General features: G+C 37.9%; 1 protein-coding gene across 17 annotated transcripts in view; it reads right to left on the reverse strand.

The window, feature by feature from the left end:
- MACC1 (MET transcriptional regulator MACC1) overlaps positions 1–24581 on the reverse strand; it is a 230068-nt gene that overhangs the window by 26405 nt on the left and 179082 nt on the right. For all 17 annotated transcript variants that reach the window (XM_064290051.1, XM_064290050.1, XM_064290046.1 and 14 more), the window contains 3 exons: positions 7725–7847; positions 4238–6276; positions 452–640 (listed from right to left, as the gene is read on the reverse strand). In XM_064290051.1, the coding sequence (XP_064146121.1) occupies positions 452–640; positions 4238–6276; positions 7725–7839 (2343 nt within the window). In that variant the 5' untranslated portion in view covers positions 7840–7847. The remainder of the gene's footprint in view (positions 1–451; positions 641–4237; positions 6277–7724; positions 7848–24581) is intronic.

Below are 24581 nucleotides of genomic sequence, written 5' to 3' on the forward strand. Positions count from 1 at the left end.
TAGGTATCACTATCTCCCATCTCCAGTGACCTTGTACCATTTTATCCCCTGTATGCTTCCTGTCACCGAGTACCTTTATTATATCCAACTCCCTTGACTTGACTTGGCCTCATCTCTTCCCTTCAAAATTTACCTTTTTTATGCCCCAAGTCTTTATAGCCTTGCCTATTAACTAGTTAGCTTGCCGATTTTGTCAATTCACTCGATCAAAGGCCATATTAATATGTAATTCAATACTAGAAACATAAATATATTTTGAAGGGTGTCAAGTCTTTTGAAGAGTGATATGTGTTTATCTCAGATAACATCAGTACATTAACAGAGGCAGTGACTTTGGTGAGTAGATCCTCCAGGATACTCCCTCAAGTATTCCACATATGTTCTACAGGGTGCATTTGCTTTATTGGGTCTGTGATTTTTCACTATCAAATTAGACAAGCAAAAATTTTACCTCAACAGCAATGTCTCCAGATTTTCCTTGGTGAGGAATTTCATACGCCTCTATTTGTTGCTTTGTGAGTCTTACTAACTTTTCAGCCAGTTCCCTCCAGCCTTTCCCAAGCTTGACAGCAGTAGTTAGAATAACAGCCTCTTGGATGAGATGAGATACTAACCCTTGGCAATCCATCTTTAGCAGAGCCTGCAACAAGGAAGAACGAATGATCAAAAAATTATATATGATTATTAAAAGCAACTAAGCCTTGATCCTATAAATTAAAACATATTCTAGAAAGTGGAATCCTTTTTTCACCACTTATTAATTTGAATTTTGTAAAACTCAAAAAGTTGGATTCAAGTTTAACAAATCTAACAAGCAAAGCACAGCAGACACAAGTAGACTAGAATTGAGGAAATACAGGAGCAACTCTATGACTAAATAATTATGGGGTCTTGGCCAAATCCACTTAATTGATATATTTCTTAACTTTCTAATTGTAAAGGAGGCAGTTGAATTGGACACTTCCAAAGGTACCCTGAGGTTCTAGGTGTCTATGAATTATCAATCCAGGGATGATTATGCATTCCACAAAAGTTAATTCCTTGCCTTACCAAACAATTGGCTACAAGATTTCTCTAAATAGTGAGTACATTGGTGCTGATAAACATTACTCTATTTTTCACCAAAATGGGATTTAAAATTTTCCAGGATCACGCCCATTGCATAAAAATGAGATACTCCTACAGCTTTGAACAAAGCTATTGATGTCCATGACTTTAAAAAATTCAACCATTTCCCTTTGCCACCAGTATAATGGTACTAAATATAACCACAAGATACTAAACATAAAGTACTTTGTTTTATACAATGCAAAATGGAAAATTATCAGACTCTTTCTTCCTTAATTAGGCATCTAAGCTTTGTCATTCACCTACACGTTGCAAACAAGTCTATGAGTTTTTCTTTTGCTTTGAATACATATTAAAAACATGGGATTATATCTATACTTTTTCTCTATTTGAATAAGCAAATTATCATACTTGATAGTCTCTCATTATTTAATGGTTCCTACAAGCTTTATCTGTCAATATAAAACAGTAAGTAAGAATGAATGATCAAGTAAGGAAAAAATTTATAAGTAAGATGTGCCCATAAGGTTTATTCCCATGGACGCACATAACTAGGACTACACTTGACCTATATTTTTTAAACATGGACTGTATTGATTTAGCAAGACCCTAGAGGTTCTTGTAGCAAACTGTAGAGTGGTTTACCTATGCTTACTCTAGTTTCTTGTTTTAGAGAAAAGAAATCTGCGTATCTGAGTTTACAACCCAGCTCCACATGCATAAAACTTAAAGTGAATCACAAAATATTTCTATGTACTGATTTATAAAATGGACACAGTGGTACTACCACCCCACCTAGTCCCCATGATGATTATGAGTTGGTTGAATCAGATGCTAAGTCTTTTAGAGACTCTTGAGTGTCAAGTATATAAGGACAGCCAGTGTCAATGTCTAGAGATGACTAGGAGACTTAGACCCCACAATCTTCATCATCTACCTTCCAGCCACCCCAAATAAATACACAGTCCAAGAAAAATGTATACTTACTATGCCAGTGTAATTTCAAGAGCAGACCTCCATTCTCCACTCTTCATCACCTTCTGGTCAGATAGCCAGGCCTAAGCCCCTTCCGTACAGAAATCCTGAAACCTCCACTGAGGCACAATATGGATTTTCCTGCCATCTTAGGAACTGCTCCCTTGAATAAACCCTCACCAGCACTGTCTGGTTAGCCACTCAATGTCCTCTATTAATTATCATACTAACATTGACTAGGCATGATTAGGCTTAAGCTTTAAGACCATTTGGCCAAATAAAAGTTTTTTAAGCCACTAAGAGAAATAAGGAAGCAATTTTATTTTTCAAACTTTTATAGGTATATACTGAACATGAACTATAAGAGATAATGAAATATTACAACATATTTGTGTAGATTTATAGCTTCTACCAGGTAGAATAACCACTAACATCTAGTGTCCAATGGCTCCGGATGGCCAGGACTAGGTAAGACTGCAACGTGACATTTTTGTGAAGTCTTAAACACCAACTCTGAAAGCCACAAATACCTTTTTATGAGGGTTTATTTGTCTGAAATGCCTTAATAAAGCTATCCACTTAAAAACACAATATCATTGTGTTGTTGTTATGTGGCATGCAGTCAATTCCAACTCATAGTGACCCTATAGGACAGAGTAGAACTGCTCCATAGGGTTTCCTAGGCTGTAATCTTTACTGGAGTAGATTGCCAAGTCTTTTCTCCTGCAGAGCCCCTGGTGGGTTTGAATCACCTACATTTTGGTTAGCTGCCATCAGGGCTCCTTCAATACTACTGTAAAATCATCAAAATGACTGAAGAAAAAATGTTTATACATACTTATTTCTTCATTATATCAGTTAATGTCACAGACTGAATTTCTCCCCATAATTTTCTCCCCTCCTTTTGCACCTTGATTAAGACTTTCCTCATCTGTATGACCCTGCCTCTGTATCTCACCCATCCTTTACAGGGCCCCAGTCTTGCACAGTTATTTCCTATACACATCAGCACATGTTCTCACACAAACATGTCACACACACACACACACACACACACACACAAGCATACTTGAATTTGTGTAAGGAAGGCACAGGGGTTCAAAGCATGCTTTTGGAGCCAAAAAGTTTTCAAATCCCATCTCTGAGACTAGTTGTGCAAACTTGGACAAGTTACTCAACTCTCCTAACACTCAGTTTTCTCTATGTATAAGGTGAAGATACTGGTTATACTTACCTCATAGAAGTAATGGCCAAATGAGATAGTACTTATAGAGTGCCTGGCATAGTGCCAAACACACACACACACACAGACACACACACACACTAGAAAAATGTCAGCTATCATTATTACTATTTATACGTTCACATTTTAACAGTTTTTAGAAATATGCCCTTGAGGTTTTGTTGTTAATTTTTTTAAAAAAACTTTTATAAAATACTGAATATCTAATTTAAACTCATAGTTACTGAGCTTTACACGGTGGTGAAAACTATGCAGAAAACAATCAACCCTCAAGTCCTACTAAGACAGGAGGGTTTAGAAGAGAATTAGGGATATCATGTTCTGGGGTGTGACGCATCACATACAGAAGGAGAATACTAAATTGCTCAAATACAGGAACCACAGCCCATTGTCCAGTCAATTCCTATTCACATCACCCTCTAGGACAGAGTAGAATTGCCCCATAGGGTTTTCAAGGAGCGGCTGGTGGATTCAAACTGCCAGCCTTTTGGTTGGCAGCCAAGCTCTTAACCATTGTGCCACCAGGGCTTCATAATAAAGGACAGTAGTAATATTTTTAAAGACCACTGAAAAGTGAACTTATGGTAATGGTTAGGTTAATTAATTTTGTTTGTTTGCTCTTATTTACTTGTCATGTAATTGGAGCTGTCTAGATATTTGTGAAAGGAAGAGGAGAAATCTTTTAACTGTCATGTCCTGCACAAGCAGAATTTTAAATCTTCAGGGGCCTATTTTCTGGGAAAAACATAACCGAATCTCAAATCCAAGAAACAAATTACATAATCTTCTAGGGAAAGCTCTATGTTTGCTTTAAAGTAGCCTCTATTTACTTGAGACTACTGATAATCTTTTTATCTTGTCTCCTCATATCTTTAGGTATAAACATTGCCAAGTTAATAAAGGTATTAGTTTTCTATGGTAAATAAATCACAGTGATCAATCAATACTTACCACAGTAAGCTCGTAAAGAAACTTCCTTATATTTCTATCTGAATGGCAATCTTCCTTTAACTTCTTCACAACATAAGAAACTTTTTCTGATTCCTTCTCTGCTTGCATTCCTTCAAAATCTTCCAGTGCGAAATGTGAGTAACCCAGGACATCAGCTAAAACTTCCCAGTCATAAACTTTTTCTGACACCAAGGTCAATACAACCGAGTAGATATAAGTCAATTTTTTAAAAGGCGAAGCTATTTGTTCGAGAAGATTCCTTGTTGTGAATACACTATCTGATGAAGACATTACTTGTTCCTTTGAAATCACTTTGACATTTTTGCAATGCACAAGTCCAACCTTACCTCTGAGGATTCCCACATACCATTCTTTCACTTTGGACTGTCCAATGGCTTTTATCTTACCTTCTCCAAGAAGAGCTATTGTGTCCCCTTTCAAATATTGAAGTAAGTAGTCAATCTTGTTTTGTCTTAACACTGTCTTCAGGGTTACCCCATAACTGGTAAAGTTCAATTTTTTATCTTGAAATGTGGGATATTTAACAATTACTTTTGGTAATAAAGGCGCTGACTTGAATTCTGTCTCCTCCTGCATATGGCCTGGCGGATGGGAGAATCTTTTTAGGTTTGGGGCTGGATTAGGTGTAGTGATTGAAAACTGTGTAACTGGTCTACCATTGGGTGGCTCCACCTGAACACGGAAATCAAACAAGTGCATTTCTCTGGGGTCAACTAAAGAAAACAAAAATTGTTGATGAACTACTTTGCCTGCCTGCAACTCTTTCTGTTTAATTTCTTTCCTTTCTTCTACCTTTACTTCAAAATTAGGATCACATGAAAAAACATAAATACTTAAATCTTGTGGCTTGTCAAGTAAAAATGAATGCTTCCCCCAGAGATGAAATACAACTGGAGACATGTTTTTTCCACCCCTCTTAATATCAGAAATTGTGAGCTTTTCTGGCATATAACTGTGTCCACAAACTGTGAAAACAGTAGTGAAACTGGGATGTATATGTTTGGGGCCGTAAATTCCAATTGAGGTGGTTTTGTGGATATAATCCCAAATGGTGGCAGCTGGTGATGGAATAGCTTTCGCTTGTGCAGCAACCACAAGATACATCACCTGACTCAATTCAATTAGTTTGACTTGGATGGTGTCTTTATAAATGTAGCAATTGTTTAACACTTTGAAAGGCCCTCCTCTATCCAGGCTGTGTAAACACACTATTTCTGTCATGACTTGGCTGAAAGGATCCTTTCTCACTTTGGCTCCAATTTTCATCTCCAGCAAAATGGCTTCCATTGTGTTAAGGTTGCCTAACATGATTTCCAACAGTGGGCTTACAGTGCATGAAAGATTATGGTTGAGAGTTTGTGGAGGATCAAGAAAAGCTCTTAGGGATATCTCTTGGAATTCCCCTACAGCTACATGACCTTGAGGCACATGAACTGTGATGTCTGATTCAGGTAATTGTACTGACCCTCCTTGGTAATTTAATTTACAAACAATGACAGTCTCTGAAACTTGTGTTTGGGCCCATCCGGGACTCTGACTGATTATATTCAAATCCAGGCAGGAGCGGGCCAGGTGGCGTTGACTCAACCAAGCCATTTTATAAGCCTCTCGGTCATTTTGAAGCCATTCTAAGTCTTGCTCCAGAATCTGGTCAGAGTCAAGTGTACTCTGACGGGCATGTGCTCTATCTTGTAAAATGTCCAAAAGTTCTGAAACACTTTTAGATCTTCCAGATTTCCTTGAGGAAGACCTTCTAAGCAATTGATGGGCGTCAAGTTCATCACCAGAAGAATCAAGAGAATTTCCAGCTTCTATTTCTCTAAAAAAAAGGAAGGGGTCTTCTTTCAAGATGGAAATATTATCACTCTTCTTGTTATTTCTTAGATGAGTTATGTCATCCAAAAATGGATTAGAAGCCGACAGTTCATTCCAGAATGGATTTGTAGCTTTGGAGACATTATTGCCATGAAGGGTAAAAGCATCTGGCCAATTGAGAAGCAAACATGGGTCTTGACACTCTTGTTATTGAAAGAAAAACAAAGCAAAACAAAGATAAGGTGGCATGCTGAGACAATCCCAAGTTTAATTTTTATCATAGTTTAGAAAGACCAGACTTAATTTTTGTTTTACCTCTTGATTTCCAGTCTACAGCTACTACAAAGCTAATGTTAAATTTGGTCAAATTTGCATCTAATGAAGAAAGAGAAATGGTTCTACCACACTAGTTTGAACATATATAATGTTATTTTATCTTAAAAAATCATGATTTATAAACTGAACAAAAAATGTTTAACAATTTAGATAATGAATTTAACATATTTTCCTAAGGATAAACCAGACTAGCATAAACTTATGCATTATTATTTCACGTTCCATTTTTGCAAAAGCACACCTCTGGACAAACAGATTAATTCAATTATACAGATTTTTCTCAGCATTGAATAGGTGGTCTCATTATATCTAGATTATTGATTCGATGTTTTTCTTTTCAGATAATATACAATATGTACAAAATGTCAAACACATTTTAACGACTAAAAATAATTTTTAAAAAATATTTAATAGATTATTCTCTGATAAAACTGCCTTGATAAATTTTTAAAAATATATGAAATTGGAAAAACAGACCACCATTGCATTTACCACTTGAAGGAATTCATTGAGTTTTGGGGGGGGCTTTCAAAGAATGGTCTTACCATTATGAAATTGAGTGTTTTAAGAATTAGCACCCCATTAAAAATATTCATGTTTATATAATAAGGATTGCTATATATCCCACAATGTATGGAATCTCTTTTTTTTTAATTTTAGAGCAACTCATACTTGGCCATTACTCAGTAAATACAGGTAGTAATTCTTCAGACTTTGCAAAGCTGATGTTGCTTTAGAGAAAATGAAAGCGTAAACAGCCAACCAAATTATCAGATGCCCTATAAAAGAAACAATTCAAATTCACTGTCAGATTTTTTTGTTGTTCAATATATGTAGAACTATAATCTTGATTGGAATGTGTTCTTTCATATGTTAAATATTAGAAGACAGATTTTTTTTTTTTAAATAGTGTTACTCTTATTTCCACACTTTAATCCAGTTTCATCCAACTGTCTTAAAAGTTAATTTTGCTCTAAGGATTAGTTCAATTCTTATACACTCTGTGAAGATTTCTTAGCCCACTCCAACCACCAGATATCTGGCTTACCCGAGGCTTCATTCGTACATACTTACTACATATACCACTGATTTACTAATGAATTTTTGCTTCCTCTTAATATTTTTTTTACATTCTGTTGGCTGTGCTATTTTATCTTCCACATCTTTATGATGATAAGTATTTCTCTGCTAGGGTTGGGATTTTATAATTCTTTTAATATCCTCTAGAGCTTTTTACAGGTAGATCTTCAATAGTTACTGACGATGGATTTGGTTATCTTACATAAAGAATTACAAAAGTTATAAATTTCTATACCTGTAATATTGCAACTTTTTGAGAGTTTTCGGGCTTCCATGTCAACCACATTTCCTTCAGATCTACTTTGTGAAATTCCTCCTGACCAAAAATGGGCTCTTTCACTGGTTATCATTTTTCCACCTACAAAGTAAGTAGATACATATTTTTCATAAGCATACATGTACTGGTTGTCAGAGAAAACAAACTCAAAGTAGTCTACACATTTACATAAAAAACTGCATGAAAAAATATCTACTTAGTTTCTCTAATTATGGTAGGATGCTGCATTGATATCTTAAATATGTATTAGCACCCCACTGAAAAACACTCCAATTCTAAATTTATGTCAACAAGCAAACTTACAAATGCATTACTGGTCCTGTAACAAAGTAACTAATGAAAATCCCAAGGACAAGAAGAAAGAATAGTAAGTTGAAAGCTCAATAAATAGACATTCTGTGCTTGATGACTGGAAGACTTAACATCACGAAACTGGAAATTCTCCTCCAATTTATCCATTCAATGTAGTTCCAAGGTAAATCAGAACATGACATATATGTGTGTGTGTGTGTGTGTGTGTTTAATTTCTTAAGCTGTTTTAAAAAATTCATATATAAAAGCAAAGGGCTAATATTCAGGACAACCCAGAAGAAGAGCATGATGGAAGTGACAGTTGTTAGATATCCACATTTCTTATAGACATGTAGGTTTAGTAAGACAATATACAACTGGAACATAAATAGACCAAGGGAGTAGAATGGAGATCTCAAAAACAGACCCACTCTCACATGGAAACTTGATGTATGACAGAGGTGGCCCTGCAGAGCAGGGTGGAAAGGATTGATTATTGAATAAACAGTGATAGGATAATTGGTTGTCCATGCTAAAAAAAAAAAAAAAAAAAACTACATTGAGCACTACTACATTCCATATAAAATATTAATTCCAAGAGATTAAAAGACCTGAAAGTCAAAAGCAAGTTTTTAAAACTTGAAGAGAATCTAAGAAATTATCTTTTTGCCGTCACTTAGAAAGTGAAGAATATCCTAAGCAACACACACCCACACAATGTAAACCATAAAAACAATTAAAATGAGAAATCCAGTACAACAAAAAACATCATTTACAAAATGCAGAAGCACAAACCAAAAACTAGAATATATTTCCATTATATGTGACTGAAAAAGGATTACACTCCACAATAGATCAAAGATTCTTACAAATCAACAAGCAGAATCCAAACAACTCTATAGAAAGCATTTACAAAAAGATCTGAACAAGCAATTCTCAGAAAAGGAAACATAAAAGACCCCTGAATATACGAAAATATGCTCCTTTTCATTGATAGTCAGAGGAATGCAAAATGAAATCAAATGAGATACAATTACCACACACCAAATTTGCAAACATTTTAAAATCTGACAATAATAATTGTTGGCAAAGATATGGAGCAAAGGGAAACCCCATATATTAGGAGTGGAAAGGTCAGTTAGTGCAACTTAGCAACCCGAGTGGTTTTATCTAGGGTCAGCAAAAGCGAGGTAAACCCTCAGTGAGACAGAATGACAAAATAGCTACATGGACTCACACATACCATAATCATGAAGATGGCGCAGGACCAGACGACTCTTCCATCTGTTGTATATAAGTTTGCTAAAAGCAGGAGCCGACTTCATGGCAACCAACAACAACACGAAATACGCTTACAGCCTACCTATTGGCATCAAGAGGGTTCCGACTCATAACGACGCTGCAGGACACAGTAGAACCGCCCCCAAAGTTTCCAAGGCTGTAAATCTTTATGGAAACCAATTGCTACATCTTGCTCCCCCTGAGGGCTGGCAGGTTCCAACCTCCGATTAGAAGCTGAGCGCTTAACCACTGTACAACCAGTGCTCCGTGCTTCCAGCCTAACTAAAACGCTATGCAGTAGGTTCTGACTCATAGGGACCCCATAGAATAGAGTAGAACTGCTCCATATGGTTTCAGGGAGCGGGGGTGGATTCAAACCGCCAACGTTTTGGTTAGCAGCCTTATTACCACTGCACCACCAGGGTTCCGTTTACAGCCTAAACCAAAAACCAAAACCAAACCCGTTGCTGTCAAGTTGCCTCCAGCTCGTAGGAACCCTCTAAGACAGAATAGAACTGCCCCATGGGGTTTCCAAGGAGCAGCTGGTGAATTTGAACTACCAACCTTTTGGTTAGCAACTGAACTCTTCGCCACTAGCCACCAGGGCTCCATGTTTACAGCTAACCCAAAAACCCATTGCCGTCCAGTAGATTCGGACTTACAGAGACCCCTGTAGGACTACCCCACAGGGCTTCCAAGGAGCACCTGCTGGATTCAAAGTGCCAACCTTTTGGTTAGCAGCCCAACTCCTAACCCCTACATCACCAGGGTTTCCAATCTCAGTTATTTTCTCTAATAAAATTTTGCATATGTGCATCAGAAGATATAAACATGAATGTTTGTTATATTTTTTAAAACAACTGGAATCAACCAAAATATCCTTTAAAATATGAATGGTCAAATAACTCATGGTATTTAGTATAATTTAATATAATTTATATAATATAATGCAATACACTACAAATAAAAAGAGACAAATTGTAACTAAAGGCATCAACATGCACTAGTTGCAGGTATCCCATCGCTGAGGCTCGGCATTCTTTATGAATATGATTTCCCTTACTCCCATCAAAGCATAGAAAAATAGATATATTAAATCTGACTTTGCAGAGTGTGAAACTGAGTCTTAGCCATGAGACATAGCTTACCTAACAAGGTCAAATAGCTGGTGACTGACGCAGAAACAATTCCTTGAGTACATTCTGCTCATCCCATACAGCCTGTAACTCAAGACACCACATATCCCTCCCCAGACCCAACGCTCTCAGTGACATAATTCTGAAACTATTCTACATTCCAGTTTACATTTCCAGTTTTGCTAAACCTTACTTCTTATTTTCCTTCATGGCTTAACCACACCCTCTTCACCTTTTACTCTTCTTTTTTTCCATATTCCTCCTCCAAATCCTTGACTTTTTTTCAAAGAAGTTTATTTTATTAAGAAATCAAAAGCCTTTTCTGATACAAATGAAGAGAAAGAATGGAGAGGAGAGGGAATGAGAGGAGGGAGGGGAGGAGAGGAGAGAAGAGGAAGAATCACATTTTCCAAACGTGATAAAAGAAACAAATGCAAAAATTATCTTATAAGCTGGATTGGGATAAAACATACTTAAAAAATCAAATGGTACAATAGTAATTTTTTCCTCTAATAGGTAGAACTACATAGTAAAGCAGGGTGAAAAACTGAATTATACAATTTATGCCAATTACACTGGACCTCAAGTTTCCTGGCAGATCTTCAAAATTCTGTGATTGATTTTACCAAATGTAATGTCCAAAATTAAGTCTTCAGCATGCACACCACAGGTAGCAAAAACTCTGAGGTAGGAAATCTGAGCTCAGGTCCTTTAGCAAATTAAGCAAACCAAATTAAAATGAGAAAAATGTTTAAATGGAAGAGTATTTTTCAAAAAAAACAAAAACACAAACCAAACCCATTGCTGTCTAGTTGATTCTGACTAATAGCAACTCTATAGGACAGAGTAGAGCTGGCTTAATAGGGTTTCCAAGGCTATAAATCTTTCTCCCTGGAACTGCTGACCTTTTGGTTAGCAGCTGAAACCTTTAACCACTGTGCCACCAGGACTCTTTAAAAAAAGGTAAAGTTACAGTTTATGTGGAAAACCAATTTAGCCAGCAACCCATTCTATATAAACTCTTTAATTTCTTGTAGGGAAAAGAGCAGAAAGGGACAATTTATACCCCAGGATTCCTTTGAGGCAAATAACTCTTAAAGTGTAACAGTTATAACCCACTGAAATACAGTTAGAAGTCCTCAACCACATAAAAACAGGGAGTAGGAAGCTGGCTGAGTCTCTGGGTGGTGCAAACCTTTAACACTCTCCACTGCTAACCAAAAGGTTGAAGGTTCCAGTCCACCCAGAAGTGCTTCAAAAGAAAGCAGGCAATCGGCTTTCAAAAAATCAGCCATTGGAGCGCAGTTCTACTTTGACAGACAAGGAGTTGTCATGAGTCGGAATGAACTAGCTGGCAATGAGTTAAGAAACTGACAGTGTTGCACCTTATGTAGCTGTGATCCTAAAGGATCATGATGTCTCAGAAACAGAGGCACAAGGTGGTGGGTTAGCTGGAATTCTTTGTAGAGTAGCCCTTTGCTCCAATCACCCATAGATCTTCACTGTCCTTTAAGACAGTGGTTTTAAACTTGAACGATATCAGAATCACCTTTAGGGTCTGGCGAAAAAATACAGCTTGCCGAATCTACCTCCGGGGTGGCTGATCCAGAAAGTCTGGGGCTGGGGCCAAGAATCTGCATCTCTAAGTTTCCAGGTTGATGGTGACACTGCAGTTGTTGGGGGCACATTACGAGAAACACATTTTGAAAACTACCACATTATGGACTTTTTTTGACCAAATAGTTTTCTCCCTGTTCCCTGGACCCCTATGTAAAACTGCACTCCTCCTAATCTTTTTGCACGCAGACACACACAAACACACACATTGCCCAAGTCGACCTCCTAAATCAAGATTTCTTTGCTGAACGTAGGGAGAGGTGATATTTGGGTGTTGAGGGGAGGACCTTGGCTAGAAGGAGGAAGAAGCTGTTCTGTGAAGGGCAGCACTTGTTTACACAGGTGCAAAGCACAAGCCACATCTATCATTTCTCTGAGTTCTTCCAAGAAAACTCTATAGTCAATGGCAATTGTTGTCCAGTAACTGGAATTTTTAAACTTTGTCTGCAGAAGTAGAAACATGAGTCGGTCTGCGTTGAAGTAAGCGGGAAGAGAGCGGTCTGCTACCCACTCAATTTGGTATGTGCTCTCAATATGCCTTTTACAAAAGACTTATTCTAATTCTCCATGTTTCATTACACGTTTCTCAAAGAAATGATCAACAGGTTTTCTCTTCAATTATTGTACTGTATAAAATAGGCCCTAAGTAACTGGGAAAACTTAACAACGGCACAATTTAGCAAAAAGTCCCAGAAAAATTCTGGGGGTGGAGGGGAGTGGAGGTTTGGAAAAGAGTAATCAAGGAAGCAATAATATTTAAAAGAATTATTCCTTTAAAATGTGTTTCTTTGAAGTGTTTATGGTATCATTGTATGGTGAAAATTGTTAGACACTCAATAGGTTGGTTTTTTTTTTCCAATTTGTCCTTAAATACTTCAAATCCTTATAAGTTTTCATAATCTGTGTTTTATTTAACTCTTGAGCTGTGTGGTATTTCATGTATACTATAACTCATATTAAAAAAAAAAAAAAACAGTTGCTATTGAGTCAAGGTGACCCCATGCATGTCAGAGTAGAATTTTGCTCCACAGGGTTTCCAATGGTTGATTTTTCAGAAGTAGATTGCCAGGCCTTCTTTCTGAGGCACCTCTGGGTGGACTCAAACCGCCAACCTTTCAGTTTGCTACAGCAGGCACCTGTGAACTTTGCACCAGCCAGGGACTCCATATTTCTCACTGTTGTTGTTAGGTGCAGTTCAATCGATTTTAGACTTAATAGCGATCCCATATGACAGAGTTAAAAAAAAAAAAACAAAAAAAAAACAGGGTTTTCTAGGCTGTAGTCTTTATCGGAGTAGATTACCAGGTCTTTCGCTGGAGGAGCCACTGGGTGGGTTTGAACCACCAACCTTTCAGTTAGCAGCCAAGAGCTTGACCATTGCACCATCAGGTCTCCTCTTATAACTCTTATAAAAAGCCTGTTGCCATCGAGTCGATTCAGACTCATAGTGACCCTATAGGACAGAGTAGAACTGCCCTCTAGGGTTTCTAAGGAGCAGCTGGTAGATTCGAAATGCTGACCTTTTGGTTAGCATACGAGCTCTTAACCACTGTACTACCAGGCCTCCCGTAACTCATAACGCTCAAAGGTGACAGTAAATGCTAAAATGTGAGAACAATTGTTGGACGGGTAGTCGTTCCCCTCCAAAGGTCAAACCTACCCAAATAACATTACATTACACTGCAAAAGCAACTGGTATCAAAGGTCTGAGTGGCTCACAAAGAATTCATAATCAGTAGATAATGCTGGCCTACTGTGATAGTCATTAGTATGGCCATAGTGGATGTTACCTTCAAGACACCTTCCCACAGGTAGTGGTACTTTCTGATTAGCAGTGTGTAGACCCTACCAGCAAATGTTTTAGTGTAACCTCGGATCATTATGAGGAAATACTTAAAAGGCCTGGGACTCTTCCCCAAGGCAAATGATTTTACAAGCTTTTCCAGGGAGGGCAGCTGGAACCCTGGTGCATTAAACAGTATTAACAATGTCTAATAATTTCTATGACCTTCCCATCCAGGTAACTCAAAACATTTCATCACTACATCATTTGTTAATTTCACCATTCAATTTTTTTTAAGAAGTCCATCACTTGCCTTATATTTCATTGTCCTTCCATCACTGGCAGAATTAAGTTTAGGAAAGTTATCTTAATTGTGCAGGATAACATTATTTAGTGAGCAAATCAGTAGCAGAGAAAACAGTAGATCAAAAACTGTTTTATGTCCAGTTTAATGATGTAGCTGAGGGCTCAGTACTTCCCAGGAACCTCAGCCTGAAAGGGAAGGTATAAAGAACTCTGAACAGAGAAATGGAAGGAATATCAGAGGCTTGGAACAAAAAATAAAAAATAACAATCACAAGAGTTATTATTTATTGAGAGCTTGCTGCCCTTTTTTTTTTTTGCTGCATTCTAGGTATCATACATGGATTTTCTCATTTATTACTTGCCACAATTCTAGAAAGTTGGTTCTATCATTATTCTCATTTTTAATTTAGGGAAATAGAAGTTTAGGAAGTTCATTTTTTCTGATTTTAACTCATTCATGCAGCATTTTTTCTTTCATCTCCCTCACAGAGCAAAAATACCTAATTAACATTGAAAAACGTAAGGGATCTTTCTAAAGTTCAGTGGATATTTCATGGACAGAAAAGAGTTTAATAGAGTGTTACAGACCTCTGATAAATATCCATTTTCAATTAGCACTTTTTAAATATTGCCTTAAATCAGTAAATACTTATTATATGTATGTGTGTGTTGTGTGTGTATTTTTTTTTACTTGAAAGCAATCCTAATGTCTTTGTTTATGATTGTTGGGCTGGTGCTCTGAATTCCCTTTAGTATGTTCTTTTAAAGACGGTGTTTTTATGTACACACACACATACTCTTCCTTGGTTTGAAATGAATTTGAGAATGCTTACAAATACTCAAGCAACACAAAGAGTTTAAACAACAAGTAACAACCAAACACCTCATGGGATTTAGTTCTTTGGTTTGGAGGTTTAGGATCATGGTTTCATGGGACAGTCCAGTTCATTGACCTAATAGTGTGTATTGTGCTTCTGTTCCGCTTCCTAGTTCATTGTGTAGTGCCTGATGTTTTAAAAGCTTGCAAGCGGCCTCTATTTGCCTGGGGCAACAGAAGAAGGAGAGTCAGGAATAGGAGGAGAATATGAAGTGTGTGCTTAATTGCCTCCAGGAACAACTTCCCCCTTTGCCACGAGACCAGAAGAGCTGGAGGGTACTCAGCTACCATTACTGAACATTTTGATCAAAGATTCCATAGAAGAATCCTGATCAAAAGGGGGCAAAATGAAGAACAGAATTTCAAATTATCATGGACTTCAGACTTTCTGGATCCATGTAGCCTGAATGTATGCCTGAAACTATTGCCATGAAATAATCTCTATACCTTAAGCCAAAAATATCCCCTAAAGTCTTCTTAAAAACCAAAACCGATAGTTTAAGTAGTGAGAAATGTCTGCCTTGAATGCTGTACTTATTTAAGAGCTATCTACATGGGATCAAATTGACATCAGAAACTCAAAAGATTAGACAGAAACCTAAGGGGGCAGTGAGTTCATGTTAATGGGGGAAGACCAACTCAGAAAAGTAGGATGACAATGGTTGCACAACTCGAAGAATGTTATCTTTGTCACTGAATTGTACATGTAGAAACTATTCAACTGGGTATGTTTTGCTGTGTATATTCTCAACAACAATAAAAATAAATTTTTTAAAACCAACAAGTAAGTATTATTCTTCAGTAAGAAAGTACAAAAATAAAAGAGGCAAGTGAATAATTTGAGGTGACCTTTGCAGGGAGTTGGTAAGAAAATCAAATAAAAGTAATTTCACAAACATTCTGTGAATTCCAGTACACTTGCTAGCAGTGGGCCACACACCTGGCTCTCCACTTTCTAAAAGTAACCACATTCTTGGTTACAAACTTCGGAGTGTCCTTATTATACAAACAAACCACTTAGCAGAAGCACCAGCATTACCAGGAGTCAAGAGGAGCCTGAAGCTGCAGAGTGCAGTATCCTCAGCTTTGCCTGTCACAGTAGTTCAACAGTGAGTCTCTTGCATGGAACTCTTTTTTAATGTGTGTTGATGGCATCTCACCTAAGGGCAATTCTGTCAAACTAAATGGAAAGCAGTGGATCCTGGGATGCAGCTCTCTGCCAGCCTGTCCTAATACAAGTTTACATTCCAAGTCACAGTCCCAAGAGGACTAGATAGATAACTGGTTGGACGAAGAACCAACCATACTTAGTTTTTCTCCACTGAGCTTCTGTCACTTTTCAAGTTGCATGATATTCTAGTCATTGATGAAGGTCCAGGGTGTGCAGCTCTTTCTCTTAACAGTACAAACTCTCTTATAATCAGCTGAAGATGGGAGTCACATTCTCTTGAAAAAATTGAGAAGAGTAGCTAAAATGTAAGCCTCGAGAGAAAATCATTCTACCTGTGTGTTTTGCGGCTGTGATGTGGATTGAATTTCCTCTGACCACAGTTTTATGACCATTCCCACACAAAAGCAAGCAGACACCAACTTTCTAGGCCATAGAGCAAGGCTTTGGTACTTTCATTGTAGAAAACATTTAATAAATATACTATCAAATGTACTCTCTAGCCATAAAATATTCCTAGTGATGTGGCCCTCTAGTTTAACTTTAAGCAATATATGTTCATAGTGAACATTCCAGGATAAACTAGCTGCAAAACCTGTCCCTGGCAACTGAGCAAGTTTAATTGTTCCTTGAGTTGATGGATATGACTTTGACATTATAATCGTTAACCTTAAACCATTTTCTCTGAATGCTTCAATGCAAGAGAAGTTTTCTAGGTTGTTTTTTTTCAAAAGATACAAAGATCAACTACTGATTCAGAATGGGTGGGGCCAGAAGTGGATTACAGTGCTGCTAATAAAGCTGAACCTGAAAGGCCCTCCCTCGCCCAGCCCTTTCCAAGTTCTGAGCATTTGTTTTCTTAAAGTAGATCGTCCAAATTTATAATCTTCATACCCTGCAAAACTCTACTGCTTCACAGAATGCTTAGCAGTAAAGCATGAGATCTCACTGATTGTCCTCTGTAAGCAGCGGTTTTTTGTTTGTTTATTGTTCTTGTTGTTTTCTCACAAGTAAATGCAACATCGTGGTAAATGGAGAAAATATTGAAGCTTTCAAGGGTTTTATTTCACTTGGATCCACAGTCAACACCCATGGAAGTAGCGGTAAGAAATCAAATGGCGTATTGCATTGCAAAAGACCTCTTTAAAGTGTTCGAAAGCAAAGATGTCACTTTGAGGACTAAGATGCATCTGACCCAAGCCGTGGTATTTTCAGCCACCTCATATGCATGTGAAAGCTGAACAATGGAAAAGGAAGAACAAAGAAGAATTAATGTCTTTGAATTATGGCGTTGGTGCAGAATATTGAATATGCCCAACCTGTCTTGGAAGAATTACAGCCAGAATGCTCCTTAGACGTCCGGGATGGCAGGACTTTGCCTCACATACTTTGGACATGTTATTAGGAGGGACCAGAAGAAAGACATCATGCTTGATAAAGTAGAGGCTCAGGGAAAAAGAGAATGACCTTCAACAAGATGGCTCAAACATAACGGTTATTGTGAGGATGGGGCAGTGGTTCATTCTGTTGTATGCAGGGTAGCTACGAGTCAGAACTGACTAGACAACGCCTAACAACAACAGCAGCAACAAATGCATTTCAGAGAAATACAAAGAATGCAGAATTTAGAGTTAGAATTCTCTTGTTTCGGGTCCCTGAGTAAAAACTTGGGAGTGTTAGTCAACCTTTCTGGAATTCTGTTTTCTTAGCTGTAAAGCTGTAAGAAATAAGTAATAACAATTAATATTATTATTATAAAAGACCACATTCTTCATAGTGCTGCTCTAAGGATCAAATGAAATAATGCATGTAAATTGGCACAATAAGGAGATTCTCTTTCTATTCAGCCAGTACCACCCTCTTTATTTTCCTATGCATATGTCCACTCTAGAAACTTCTCTTCTCACTGGCCTCGCTCCCTAAGGAGAAAAAAAATCACTACCGACCACGTGTGTTTGGGACCATGCCTTCTATACTTTACACCTTGCTGGCCATTTACCAAAAATTGCCCTTACTCCCACCAAAGAAAAAAAAGAAAAAAGCTCATGTTCGTGACAACAGAGGCAGTGGGGTGCAGTGGAAAGAATGTAGATTTTGAAATTAGACAGATATGTGTTCAAATAAGACTTAGAAGTGAACTCTCATTAGTCTGAGCACTGACATCACCTTCCTCATCTGTAAATTGAGGAAAAAGTATCTACTTCAAAAGTTGTTTTAATGATATATCAATTATACATCAATAAAATGGTTCAAAAAAGCTGTCATAAAAATTAAATTAAATACCATAAATCTCTAATGACCACCAATAACCGCTAAAAATGATAGCTCTAGTTTGTTTTATTATTTTTATACCTGAGCCAGTTCTGTTGGTTTTAGCAAGAGTAATGAGTGGCTACTGAAAAAGATGCTTAAAGAATATTAGAAAAGTGTGGAATAAGCACCTTGCAAGTTTAATTGCCATTTTAGCTTGATTGATCATTCAGTCTGATAATGTTAGATAATTAAAAAATGACCATTATATTTAATTAGATTTTATCTGTCTTTTCTCAATAACAACATAGTTTAATATTTTTCAGTAGGTTCTTGCCCACTGTTATTGGATGGAATTAATTATAAGATTCCCATGATTCTTTTGCAAAAGAAAAACAGCCTCATAAACATTTTGTCTACACCCACAGTCTTCCTTGGTTTGAACTTGGAACACTGGTGTGAATCATTTACATATCTAAGGTGACTCACTTGACAGAGTAAATGTGAATGTCCAGTCACTGTTAAATGAGAACAAGGTGTTCATGCACTAACATTTACTACAAGAAGGAGTACACCCATGAAATTTGATAGAATCAATAAGATTTTTTTAAAAAGGAAGACTGATTATGCCATATCATCCAATTCATAATACAGGGGTTTCCCTTGAATTCGCAATACTTTACCAACTCTAATTTTTAATGCTTCAGGGGATCACAGTGTTTTTATTTGTCATTTTTGTAAATTGAGAGTCATGTGCAGAGTTTGAACTCTTTGTCAAAGCACTATCTTAAAACATACTAAGTCATGTATGTGCACACATGCGTGCACGTGTGAGTGCATGCACGCGCAAACACACACCGCACATATATATAAATTGTTGGATGTCAACAAAAAATATTTTTGTTGTTATTAGTAAAGCTCCATCATCTACTGAGTACTGGAAACGGAAAGACTATTTTCCCACAGAGAAAATTTGTCCTTCAAACATTTACTTATTTGAGGATGATATCAGGAAGTGGTGGGAATATACAAGACATCTGAAGAAAGAAGCTACGAGAGACCAGAATCTTCCTATGTAAGAAAAGGAAGCTGACTGAGTAGTTTGGGTTTGGACAGCAGATGATTGCAGCCAAAATGGGAAACAAAAAGACACAACTAACAAGAATACTCTGAGTGAAATACTGAAGAGTCTGCAATGTCAAGCCTACCATCTAGCTTTCTCTCACAATCTTCAGAAAAAAAAGCTGTCTTTTTCTGATGCAAGAAAAAAATTGTAATGAATGATAAGAGGTGTTGCCCACTAAACCGTCCTGTTTAAAGGCAGGAATAGCAGAAGAACACAGCTGCCCAAGTGGACATATGGGTTATAATTAGGGTGGCCAAAAATCTAACTAAGTTTGCCCAGGACATTCTCGTTTTAAAACTGTAATTCCAGTGTCCTGAGATATCCCTCAGCCCAGGGCAAATCAGGACAGTTGATCATTCTAATTACAAGCATATCCTAAGGTATAATAAGTACATAAACCCACATGTACAAACTTAAAAAGTATTAAAAGCCATCATATGGGGGAAAAGAAAACAAAATACTAAGATGTACAGTTGTTGTTGTTGTTAGGCGCCATCAAGTCGATTCCAACTCATAGCGACCCTATGCACAACAGAATGAAACACTGCCCGGTCCTGTGCCATCCTTACAATCTTTGTTATGCTTGAGCTCGTTGTTGCAGCCACTGTGTCAATCCACCTCATTGAGGGTCTTCCTCTTTTTCACTGACCCTGTACTCTGCCAACCATGATGTCCTTCTCCAGGGACTCATCCCTTCTGACAACATGTCCAAAATATGTAAGAGGCAGTCTCGCCATCCTTGCTTCTAAGGAGCATTGTGGTTGTACTTCTCCTAAAACAGATTTGTTTGTTCCTTTGGCAGTCCATGGTATGTTCAATATTCTTCGCCAACACCACAATTCAAAGGTGTCAACTCTTCTTCGGTCTTCCTTATTCATTGTCCAGCTTTCACATGCACATGATGGGATTGAAAATACCATGGCTTGGGTCAGGTGCACCTTAGTTTTCAGGGTGACATCTTTGCTCTTCAACACTTTGAAGAGGTCCTTTGCAGCACATTTGCCCAATGCAATGTGTCTTTTGATTTCTTGACTGCTGCTTCCATGGCTGTTGATTGTGGATCCAAGTAAAATGAAATCCTTGACAACTTCAATCTTTTCTCCGTTTATCATGATGTTGCTCATTGGTCCAGTTGTGAGGATTTTTGTTTTCTTTATGTTGAGATGTAATCCATACTGAAGGCTATGGTCTTTGATCTTCAACAGTAAGTGCTGCAACTCCTCTTCACTTTCAGCAAGCAAGGTTGTGTCATCTGCATAACGCAGGTGTTTAATGAGTCTTCCTCCAATCCTGATGCCCCGTTCTTCTTCATATAGTCCAGCTTCTCGTATTATTTGTTCAGCATACAGATTAAATAGGTATGGAGAAAGAATACAACCGTGACGCACACCTTTCCTGACTTTAAACCAATCAGTATCCCCTTGTTCTGTCTGAACAACTGCCTCTTGATCTATGTAAAGGTTCCTCATGAGCACAATTAAGTGTTCTGGAATTCCCATTCTTTGTAGTGTTACCCATAGTTTGTTATGATCCACACAGTAAAATGCCTTTGCATAATCAAGGAAACACAGGTAAACATCCTTCTCGTATTCTCTGCTTTCAGCCAGGATCCATCTGACATCAGCAATGATATCCCTGGTTCCACGTCCTCTTCTGAAACCGGCCTGAATTTCTGTTAGTTCCCTGTCGATATACTACTGCAGCCATTTTTGAATGATCTTCAGCAGAATTTTGCTTGCCTGTGATATTAATGATATTGTTCTATAATTTCCACATTCGGTTGGATCACCTTTCTTGGCAATAGGCATAAATATGGATCTCTTCCAATCAGTTGGCCAGGAAGCTATCTTCCATATTTCTTGGCATAGATGAGTGAGCACTTCCAGCGTTGCATCTGTTTGTTGAAACATCTCAATTGATATCCCATCAATTCCTGAAGCCTTGTTTTTCACCAATACCTTCAGAGCAGCTTGGACTTCTTCTTTCAGTACCATCGGTTCCTGATCATGTGCCACCTCCTGAAATGGTTGAATATCGACTAATTCTTTTTGGTATAATGACCCTGTGTATTCCTTCCATCTTCTTTTGATGCTTCCTGCATCATTTAATATTTCCCCCATGGAATCCTTCACTATTGCAACTCGAGGCTTGAATTTTTTCTTCAGTTCTTTCAGCTTGAGAAACGCCGAGCGTGTTCTTCCCTTTTGGTTTTCCATCTCCAGCTCTTTGCACATGTCATTATAATACTTTATTTTGTCTTCTTGAGAGGCCCTTTGAAATCTTCTGTTCGGTTCTTTTTCTTCGTGAATTCTTCCTTTTCCTTTAGCTTCTTGACGCTCAAGAGCAAGTTTCAGAGTCTCCTCTGACATCCACCTTGGTCTTTTCTTTCTTTCCTGTCTTTTCAGCAACCTCTTGCTTTCTTCATAGATGATGTCCTTGATGTCATTCCACAACTCGCCTGGTCTTCGGTCACTAGTGTTCAATGCATCAAATCTATTCTTGAGATGGTCTCTAAATTCAGGTGGGATATACTCAAGGTCATATTTTGGCTCTTGTGGACTTGCTCTGATTTTCTTCAGTTTCAGCTTGAACTTGCATATGAGCAATTGGTGGTCTATTCCACAGTTTGGCCCCTGGCCTTGTTCTGACTGATGATATTGAGCTTTTCCATCGTCTCTTTCCACAGGTGTAGTCAATTTGATTTCTGTGTGTTCCATCTGGTGAGGTCCATGTGTATAGTCACCGTGTATGTTGGTGAAAGAAGATATTTGCAATGAAGATGTTGTTGGCCTTGCAAAGTTCTATCATTCAATCTCCGGCATTGTTTGTATCACCAAGGCCATATTTTCCAACTACTGATCCTTCTTCTTTGTTTCCAACTTTCACATTCCAATCACCAGTAATTATCAATGCATCTTGATTGCATGTTCTGTCAATTTCAGACTGCAGCAGCTGATAAAAATCTTCTATTTCTTCATCTTTGGCCCTAGTGGTTGGTGCATAAATTTCAATAATAGTCGTATTAACTGCCCTTCCTTGTAGGCATATGGATATTATCCTATCACTGACAGAGTTGTACTTCAGGATAGATCTTGAAACGTTCTTTTTGACGATGAATGCAACACCATTCCTCTTCGAGTTGTCATTCCCAGCCTAGTAGACTATATGATTGTCCGATTTGAAGTGGCCAATACCAGTCCATTTCAGCTCACTAATGCCTAGGATATCTATGTTATATGTTCTATTTCATTTTTGAGGATTTTCAATTTTCCTAGATTCATACTTCATACATTCCAGGTTCCGATTATTAATGGATGTTTGCAGCTGTTTCTTCTCATTTTGAGTTGTGCCACATCAGCAAATGAAGGTCCCGAAAGCTTTACTCCATCCACGTCATTAAGGTCGACTCTACTTTGAGGAGGCAGCTCTTTCTCAGTCATCCTTTGAGTGCCTTCCAACCTGGGGCGCTCATCTTCCAGTGCTATATCAGACAATGTTCCGCTGCTATTCATAAGGTTTTCACCGGCTAATGCTTTTCAGAAGTAGGCTGCTGGGTCCTTCGTCCTAGTCTGTCTTAGTCTGGAAGCTCAGCTGAAATCTGTCCTCCATGGGTGACCCTGCTGGTATTTGAATACCGGTGGCATAGCTTCCAGCATCACAGCAACACACAAGCCCCCACATTACAACAAACTGACAGACATGTGGGGGAAGATGTACAGAGATGACTTTAATTATGTTTTAGTATTCTATTTCTAATTTGAAATGTTAATTTCTAATATTGCTGCTGTTAGTTGTCCTCAAGCTGATTCTGACTCACAGCAACCCCACGTGTTACAAAGTAAAACTGCTCCACGGGGTTTTCTTGGCTGTAATCTTTACCGAAGAAGATTGTCAGGTCTTTTCTTCCATGGCATCACTGACAGGGTTCAAAATGCCAACCTTTAGGTTAGCAGTCAAGCGCAAACCATTTGGGCCACCTACGGACCCATGGTTTCTAAATACCAACCAAAAACCCATTGCTGTAAAGTAGATTCTGGCTCGTAGCAGCCCCATAGGACAGAGTAGAACTGTTGCATAGGGTTTCCAAGGTGCACTGGTAGATTTGAACTGCCAACTTTTTGGTTAGTAGCCAAACGCTTAACCACTGGGCCACTAGGGCTCCTGGTTTCTAATAGAACTGGCAAAGTAAATACAAAGGAAATTATTTGGAATGTAATGAACAATGTGGCTGCAAACCTGTCCAGGAAGGAATTTTCCCTCTCCATTCCCTTCATTTAAAACAGGTGGAACACTCAAGATCAGGAGTTGTGTTTCTCTCTGCTGAGCCCCCGGCTGCTCTCAGTGAGCCGATGGGTTCCTCATGATCAGCTGGGGAAACTAGAAGGTGGCTCAGAGTTGTGCTCACAGCACCACCTGGTGCCAGCTCGGGGTCTTCCTGCACTACTGTTTTGAAGCTTTGTTCTGTTCTTACTTCCTTCTCACCCCCTAAAACCAGTTTGGTATAAAATGGTGGTTCTTATCCCTCCCTCTTCATCGGAATCAGCTTTGGAGCTTTTTAAAAAATACAGATGTCCAGAATCCATCCCAAGAGTCTGGGGTGGAGCCCAGGCATCATTATTTTACAAAAATCTCCCCAGGAGATCCCTATACACAATGATGAGAATATTTTTGTTTCATTTTGTTTTAGACAAATATATTTTGGCCATGATATACAGCAGCTCAAGGTTTAAAAAAAAAAAAAAAAAAAAACTTTAAAATATATTTTTATTTCTTCTTTTGTGAATTCCTTTACTGCCATTTGCCCAATTTCCTGTTGATGCAATTAAGAACAATTCTAACACTACAGATATCAACCCTTTGTGTATTACATACTATATATCACAAAGATTTTCTCTCAGTATCTTGTTTGTTCTTTTATTTTATTTCTGATATTTCATGTGGTATATAGTCAAAGCTCATTATTCACAAATTCCATATTTG

The sequence above is a fragment of the Loxodonta africana genome, chromosome 8 (assembly GCF_030014295.1).
Source record: "Loxodonta africana isolate mLoxAfr1 chromosome 8, mLoxAfr1.hap2, whole genome shotgun sequence".
Lineage (NCBI taxonomy): Eukaryota > Metazoa > Chordata > Mammalia > Proboscidea > Elephantidae > Loxodonta > Loxodonta africana.